Source organism: Alligator sinensis, unplaced genomic scaffold (genome assembly GCF_000455745.1).
Source record: "Alligator sinensis unplaced genomic scaffold, ASM45574v1 scaffold879_1, whole genome shotgun sequence".
In the NCBI taxonomy this organism is placed as follows: Eukaryota; Metazoa; Chordata; order Crocodylia; family Alligatoridae; genus Alligator; species Alligator sinensis.
Window position 1 is genome coordinate 1,439,879 of NW_005842250.1, and position 8,924 is coordinate 1,448,802.

General features: G+C 47.4%; 1 protein-coding gene across 3 annotated transcripts in view; it reads right to left on the bottom strand.

Moving 5' to 3' along the window:
- BCORL1 (BCL6 corepressor like 1) overlaps window positions 1–8,924 on the bottom strand; it is a 47,102-nt gene that overhangs the window by 23,405 nt on the left and 14,773 nt on the right. For all 3 annotated transcript variants that reach the window (XM_025208763.1, XM_025208762.1, XM_006027539.3), the window contains exons 6-7: window positions 8,635–8,715; window positions 7,875–8,297 (exon numbers count right to left, since the gene is read on the bottom strand). In XM_025208763.1, the coding sequence (XP_025064548.1) occupies window positions 7,875–8,297; window positions 8,635–8,715 (504 nt within the window). The remainder of the gene's footprint in view (window positions 1–7,874; window positions 8,298–8,634; window positions 8,716–8,924) is intronic.

The window sequence follows — 8,924 nt, forward strand, 5'->3', positions numbered from 1 at the left end:
AGTGGGGGACAAGTGGCATGGAGGCCAGCAGCCTGACTCCTACCCCTTACCCCCTGACACCTGTCCCTCCTGACACTTGTTGCCTGCCCCCCACCCCTGCTGCTTACATGATGGGAATGATCTGGCTCCAGCTCTAGCCCCAGCCCAGGGCATGGAGCACGTAGTGGCTCTGGCCATGGCAGCAGCTCTGGCCTGAGTTAGGGCTGGAGCCAGAGCAACTCCCCTGCTGCTGAACGGTCTCCCCCATGTGCCATCCACACTCCCTCATACTGTACACTCTCCCCCATTTCTCCCCCTACCCTGCAGTCCTCTCCCAGCCTACCAGCACTGCATGAGAGACACCACAATCCCCTGCTGCGTGCCCCTTTCCCCACTATATGAGCCACTCCAGTCCCAGTCAAGCAGCAGTAATGGTGGCAGCTCTGGTTCTGGCATGGCCCCATACTCAAATCTAAGACAAGGCTTTTTGCTCCCCCATGTTGATTAAGGGAGGGGAAAAAACCTTGTCTTGGATTCCAGTAAATATGGAAACCCATGCAGCCCACAGAACTTTCCCCCCTGCTGGTCTCATCCATCCAGTGCGATCAGGATGGCTGCTGCAACTGCTGCACTGGGCATATTTTGAAAGTTTTCTTCACCACAAGGCTAAGAGAATTACTTGGTTAAAAACAAAAGTTTACATTTCCCAGCACAGTTCTGTAGTAATTTCTATGGCCATGTAACTGTAATTCAAGGCCCTGCTTTCCAACACACTACATACTTTTTAAAAACATTCTGCCAAACCATTTTTAGTGGCAGATACAAGAAAATGGCATTTTTTTTTCTTGGTGCCACTAATTAAGCAAGTGGTCCAATGTCTACCTACAGTCAAACACCAGTATACCTAAGCTAAGGTAGAGGTGAATTACAGCAAACCACCTAAGAAAAACTGGCAAGACCCATGTGACAGCGCTTTGTTGAGGTGCACAGGTAACAGCTGCTCATAAAGTCCATGCAGGGCCAAAAAAACAAATAAACAAACAAACAAAAAGCAGGGGCAGGAACGAGCCCTGTACATGGCTCCAAATCATCTCAGGGCAATGCCAGGCTTCTCCAGGGATAGATACTGGGGGCCTGTGTCACATCAAGATTCTGCGGAGGAATACGAGCAGTAGAACTTTCAAGGTCTTCCTATGCTCAAAGCAAAGCTGCTCCCAAGCATTTCACAGCCCCTTTTTTACCCCAAACTCAAAAAAATTAACTACAAACCCCTCATGTCAATTGTATGGGTTTAAAGATCCTGTACATTTGGAGTCTGAGAATAGAAAGAGGAGAGAAAGCACTCACAATATCATTCACAGTATTCATGCCATCCTGTTTCATGGTAAAATGTTGGATTGGCTGCAGGGATTGACACTATAGGACTACAGCCCTTCCTAATGGAATAAACATAGGAATTGCCAGACTTGATCAAACCAGTGCTCCATCTACCCTGACTCTAGCAATGCCCAGCACCAGACACGTCAATGGAAGGTGTGTCCAATCCCAAAGCCAGAAACCATGGGAGGGCCTGTTTATAGGGAAGTTATTTTTCAACCTCTTGAGTTAGGGGCTGATCTATGCCTGGAAAGGAGAAAGAAGATGTATGCCCCTGCACAATTCATTGAATCTTACCTAACATAATCAAATGCATTTGTTATTCATGCAAATGTCCAATATTTTCAGCTTTTCAGTATAATTGAGGCCCCTGATACATATGCCATATGTTGTGCAATTAACTAGTTTAATTGCACAATAAATTTATACATGCTACGTGTCCAAAGTAATTATTGCACAATAAAAATGGCCGTAGCCAGAAAAATGTTGCTTGAAAAATGCAGAACATTTTGTTGCTGGTTTCTACCAAGCTTTAAATTGAATGTTTGTCATGTCACACGTTGGGTTATGGTCTTTGCTGGGTCCTCTGGCATCCCAAAATGCACTGCTTCCTCCTCCACCTCACTGACCACCTATCTGATAAGATGACAATCAGCTGGATGTTAGTACTGGTACAGGGCTGGGGGTTAGCACTGGAACCAGAACAGCCCCAGTCCAGATGGTAAAAATGGGTTTCAAGGTTCCCCAGCCCTCCCACCAGGAACCTGGCAGCCCCTGGGCCCATCAGCCTTTCCTGCTTTGTACTACGCCTCCTGTGAGGAAGCTGCAAGGCAAGGCACTTTAAAATGGCAGTTTGCAGGCAGTTAGCCACAGGGACCCCAAGATGTGAAAGAGCCTCCTGGATCCGAGTGTCCTGGGACTTCTGAAAACTGTGCATGCAGCTGGCCAGTCCCAGGCCTGTCCTGGGACCACTGACAATCAACTGATTGTCACACTGTTCCCAGAAAGTGTGGGGATCCCAGAAAGTGTGAGGTCTCAAAACTGACACCAGGACTGCCAGGGCCAGATCCAACAATCAGCTGATTATTGGACCAGCCCAGGTCAGTCCCAGGTCTGAAACCTGCTGGGGGCTAGAGGCAGTCCTCAATTTGGGACAGAGCCATACTCTATCCCAGTGTTTCCCAACATTTTCCAGCCCAAGACACACTTACATTAATATAAATTTTCCACGACACACCTGTTAAGGCATTCCCCATCCTCATACCTATTGTAGCTCATTACCATGGCAAAATTCCATGGCACACCTGTTAATTTCTGATGGCACACTGGTTGGGAAACACTGCTCTATCCAATCTGAAGGATTGGGCTTGGGGCAACTCTACAGTAGCATAATTGGGATTGGAAGAATTTTATGCATATCTGGCATGGCAGGAGGCATAATATGCAGGATGGGGCATAAAATTCCTCCAGTTCCAATCCTGCCATTGTTTTGATGTCTGCCAGGGGCCTGAGGGGCCTATTGTGTTTTGAGAATAGTATTCAGGTCTGCCTAGCTATCTTCTGTAGACCATTCCTTTTTTTTTTTTTTTTTGACCTTTACAATTGGGTCAATGATGAACTCAACCCCAAATATTTAGGAATCCACCTCAACCATAGTCTCACCTACAAGCATCATGTACAAATAACAACCTTGTCACACATAATAACATCATCTCAAAACTGGCTGGTACAAGTTGGGGAAGTGATGCTGAAGCTCTCAGAACATCAGTGCTGGTCCTTGTTTATTCAGCGGCTGAGTATTGTGCCCCAATTTGGCGCAGCAGCGCCTGTACCAACCTGATCTACTTTTGGCTGAATAAAACAAAGAGACTCATAACAGGTACTTGCGGATCCACTCCTATTCCTTGGCTCTCTGTTCTCTCACATCCCACCTCCTGATGTAAACAGGCTGCTTTAAGAGACTACAAAAAAAACTGCTTACAATCAATTCACAATCAATTTCTGAGGAACTGAATGACCCACCTAGGCCAAGGCTTACATCAAGAAAGCCATTTTGGAGTGCAGAAAAAGAGAAGACTGATGAAAAATTTGACATCAAAGAAAAATGGATCCAGCAAAGGAACACAATTGACATCATTAATAAATTTCTTATCATGGACCCCACATCTAAACTCCCTGGCTTTGCTTTACCAAGGTGGCACTGGATGTTGAACAGGGTTTGTACTGGACAAGGCAGATGCAACTACCTACTACATAAATGGAACTTTATTAAAGATCTCAAGTGTGAGTGTGGAGAAATCCAAACTATAGCACACTTCATGGAGGAATGTCCTAGTCATCATTTTAATGGTTGCATTAAAGACCAGCACCAGGCTACTGACAATGCTTTGCAATGGATATCAAATCTAAAACTGTCACTCTCGCCTTATTCCTCAGTGCCATTTTTTTATAGGTTGTTCTGGTTGTTTATTGGTTGCTGTATTCCATATAAATAAATAAATAATTGGGTGCACTCTTAGAAAGTTCCTCTTCAAAGTGAACAGCCCTCATCTTTTCACTCTCTTTTCATATGCGAATTTGTCCAGGCCTCAAATTGTCACCATGCTCCATCTCTGAAGCCCCTTAACATCATTTTAGAGATAGGGTAATGGCCAGAGCTAAACAAATACTTTAAGTGATCGCTAATGTTGATTTACAGTGGCTTAACATTCCCTGTGGGTTTTTTTCATCCCATTCCTTCTCATCACCCTGTTTGCTGTTTTGAATGCAGCAGGACACTAAGTAGAGGTGTTGGGTAGAATAATGCCAACATCTCTTTGCTCAGTTGAGGCAGTTAATTCGGAAAACAGTAAAGTGTATTAAAAAAATGCAACTGTAGCCTCTACTGCAGGGATGGGAAAATACAGTAGCTCGCTGAGGGATTCTGTCTGGCCCACTACAGGTTCCTCAGTCCTGTCCAGCACAGATGCAGAGGGCAGCCCAAGCTGGGATAATCAATGGCACTAGGCATGCCTGCCAAAATAGTGGAGGCTTATATTCAGTTAAAAAAACTGCTGGCTTCTGAGCTAGAGCCCCAGCACCAAGGCACAGCTTTCACCCACCTGGCCCAGTAATCAGAGGGAGGAGCATCAGAGCCCAACATGGGCTGCAGGGAGCAACCCCATGCTGGGTGCCTTGGGACAGGAGCCCAGCAGTGACTGGCTGCATTTGCAGAGCTGCTGCTCCCGATTACCCCTACTAATATTGTCTCCAGCCATGGTCCCCGTTGTGTGGCTCCCGCCTGGCACTTACCACCCAATGTGCCCCATGCAACCTTGCCCGACCTGTGCTCTCCCTCCCTGCAGCCCAGGCCTTCCACTGCTCCTCACCTTGGCGGTGGCTCTGCTACCTCCCAAGTCCCAACCCACCACAAAGCTCTCATTTCCATTCAGCCCTTTGTTGCCTCTCAACTCCTTTCAGCTGCCCCCAGGGCTGCAAATGGTGCCTATTTAGGTCTCTCCCAGTGTCATTCAGGTTGGGTTAATGCTCAGCTCCATGCTATGCCAGGAGTTGGGGTGTCTGCAGAAAGAGGTGAGCCCCTGCGGGGACTGCAGAGCTGGCAGAAGTCCTTTGCATTCTGCTTGCTCTAAAACCCTTCAGCTCCCAACACCCGATCCGAAGCCCAAAGCCGCCACTTACTGTTTGGGTTCTGCAGGCTACTGCTGCTTAGCCCAGGATCCCTGCCCCAGCCCGACATGCCAGTATCATTCCCAATGCTGCTTTCCACACATCCACAGCCCCATCCTGCACAGGGCCCAGGGCAAAGCCCAGGAATAGTACAGGTGTGTCGGGGAGGGAGATAGACATTGTTCTGACCCAGCCCAGGACAGCTCACCAAAACTCCCTATGTGGCCTGCAGACCCAAATAATTGACCACCCTGCTCTACTTCCTACTTCCTCACATCAAATTCCCACTGCCAAAGTGCTTTGTACTGTCACCTAGCAGTTTGCCCATCTTTATTTTATTCTACCTAAGTTTTTAGTGTAGTCATTGCTGTAGTATTTAAATATTGCAAATTAAACATTCAGGATAAGGGTGCTTGGAAGAGGACTGTTTGCGGAATTGGACATAGACTGCACATGAGAAAGGAGGAGGATGTGAAACACTGTCAGCTTGACAGTAGTGGGGAGTTGGGATAGGGAAGGGTCAAGGCTCCAGTCTATATGCAGTGGGCATGATGCAAAATACTGCTGTTTCAGGGTAATAATACATGGTGAACAGGATGGTCTCTACCTGTAACCACCCAGTACCAACAACACATGACCTCAACCAAAATCCTGGATGTCTCAAAATTAGTGTCCAGACCAGGATACAACCTGATTGCTACAATGCTACCTTAATCCTGGCCACGCTCATACCATGGAACATCTCTGCAAGTGGATGGTAAGGAGCCATTAATGCACCTACTTGACACAGCAGGGGTAGGTGCTCCAAGCCTACAGTGGTTCCAATCATTCTTGATAGAGAATACTGGTAGGTAATGGTTAAGGGGATGTGGCTATGACAGTCTTCCAGAGATCAGGTGAATCCAGAGGCTGACCATCTTTAGGAAATATTGCAAGACCTTCCTCTTTTAAAAAGCCTTTACATAAAAAGTGACACACACGGTTCAAACAGCCCCTTTTAGTCCCCACTCCTCCATATACCACAACTAATGGAACAGGTAAAGGGAGAAGGGCCAGAAATGCCATGAAGTCTAGCCAGGATTTTGCTGCTGATCTTATGTGGAAGGCATCTATGTACCAGTGACAGGTGACACTATAAAACTCTAGACTAGCTATCCAGCCTGTGCGAGCGCTTGTACCCAACACAAAAAAGAGGTTGCACAAAGTGAGCTTGTATTTAACTCCTTACTTTCTTTCCGCTCACTTCAGGTATCACAGGAGCACTGATTGAACTAAATGACCTTTGATGTTCCTTCCAAACATATAATTCCACCATTTAAGTGTTCAGCAAGGAACTGCGGGGCAAGTTAACACAAGAAACAAAATAACCAAGTGAAACTACTGAGGGGGGGGAGAAGGGGGGGCAGGGGAAAACTAGGCACCACAATACCTTGTTAATGTCCTTAAGTTTTGATAAAGCATCCTATCCTTATTTCTAATGAGCACTACCGGTCAGCACCCAGGTTTACATGAACCATAGGAAAGAAGCTGGTTTCAGAAGCACAGTACCCAATAGCATCATGCTGTGACACAGCTTCAGGACAAAGATGAGTGAAGAATGCTCCTTCCCAAATCACCAGCACCACTTTCTATAACATTCTGACTTTGTGTGAGCTCAATCCAAGCATTGAACAAGCCCAACTCTTGTCAGCTCCTGGTATCTAACCTTCAAACTGGCCTGGACTGCTTGCTTGGCAAGTACACAAATACCACTATCGCTATCTGACTTGCTCCCTGTCTCACAAGCCATAATTCACATATAAACTTCTTGAGGGGCCAAAACACTCTTCTGCCTCCCATGCCCTAGGGCAGTACTAGTTACTGCACATTCTGGAGAGGCACTTTCCCTGGTTTAATGATAGGAGCATTTCCTTTCATATCACTAGTCCCATGACAGACACTTACAACCAAAGTCAGAAAGTACCAGCAGGACTGCTTAGACACTGGCTAAGCTGCTCCACAACCTTGGAAGCTAACAACATTCAATTATTGCCAAAGTTCTGAAAAGTACCTCTGCAGCACAATAGGGACAGGTGGCCACATGCCTCAGACACTTCAAAATACCCAGAAGCTACTGGGTAGCTCCTGGGTATTTAATGGGTAATTACGGGGAGCTACTGACACTCACCAGAATCTAGGTCGCTGGCTCAACCAGAGTCCCAGGTTGTGATAACTAAAAAACCAAGGCAACAACTTAGCTGGGGCAGGAAGCAACTCCCATATGTGAATTGGGATTAAACGATTTCACTACCAGCTCCTTTGCTTGACATCATCCTGCTCCTGGCTCCCAACCACCCTCTCCAGAGCTCCTGCTGGACAAAACTTCCCCTGTGCTCTACTGGGTAAGCTTCAGAAGTTACTTGTATATAAAAATCAAAGAGTACAGAAGTTGATTTGAACTGTGATGCTCCCAATTCCCTTTACTTTAGACATGTACAGCACTATCTTTGGAAACCTTTCTGTAGAGTTCACACAGGCCCAGCCCAATTGCTCTGGGCAACCTCCTCTACTCCCCTCCTCAGCCCAATGTACACCGAATGGTAGGGCCAGAGCTGAATTAACACTGTTGTGTAATGTAAGTTCTATGCCCCTGAAACAGAGGAGCCAAAAGTTGGTAGGCAGCTAATTGTAGTGGTAATACAGTGGTACTGGAGATAAGCCCTGGAGAGCAGAACATGCATCCACGACCCCAGGGGCTTGGGTTCTAAGGCAGGACTCTGGCAACAGCACTGGAACACCATCCCTGCCTGAAAAAGCATGTGCTGAACAAGCAGATGGAACAGAGACCCCCTTCCCCTGGCCAGGCCTAGTACCTGCTTTCAATTTCCGCCTCTTGTGGGAGAGGCTCATGTGTTCCTCCTCCTCTCGTTCAGTCAAGTACTCCCCTGTCTGGTATTTCCGACTTTTCTGCCGTCTCCTCTTCTTCCTCTTGATGTGGCTGTCCTCCTCTTCCTCCTCATTGAGGTCCCATAGCTGTCTCGGTGACTCCACTCTCCATGGCAGCTCCCGAGTCCTCCTCAGGTGGCAGCTACTTCTCTCTGACAGAGACTGGTCTCTGGCTCTGCGGCTGTGATAACGAGAAGTCCTATGGGATTTCCTCAGTTTGCGGTGTTTCAAGGATGGCTCTGCCTCTTCATTCTCCTCCTCCTCCTGCTCATCCTCCAGCAGTGGTAAGATCTCCTGGCCGGTCACATCACATTCTCCTGTCATGCTAGCAGAGGAGCCACCAGCACTTCCTGCAGGAATACGCAAGAGGCATTTCTAGCTGTTAAGACACCCTCCCTACACAAAGGGGAAGCAGCATCCATTAAGAGTCTCTCCCAGCTAAGAAACAAGAGCTCTTCTTTGGCACCCCAACAAAACCTTCCGATCCCAAAAATCCCAACAGGACCAGATTAGTAGGGACACGCTCCCCTAAGGCCCAGCAAACAGTTCAGGGAAAAGTTCCCTGCTCCTGACAGCCAAATGCAGGACTCGCAGTGCCTGACAGACAAGGGCATCTTGGTTCAGCCATTCTACTAGATGAAACCCCCTAGCAGAGGCTGGTCTCTTTGACCTTTTGCAGCTACCAACCTGATTGACTGCGTGTCCGGCTGCTCAGAACAACTGGGATGAAGTCCCGGAAATTGTTCTTGGGTTTCTTCTCAAGGTAACCTGGGGAGAAAGGAGAGCCCTCAGGACTAATACCACTGAGAAGCAGAATTCTGGTGTAAGTGGAGGACTGCTGGCCTGGGGAGGGCAATACATCATGTCACACTGCGTCTCTACAGAGGATTCTAACTTGCTGTGGCTAGTGCCCAGCTCCACAGCCCACACACCTTGCCTGCACACACAGCTTCAGGAGAGATAATGGCTTGCTCTGG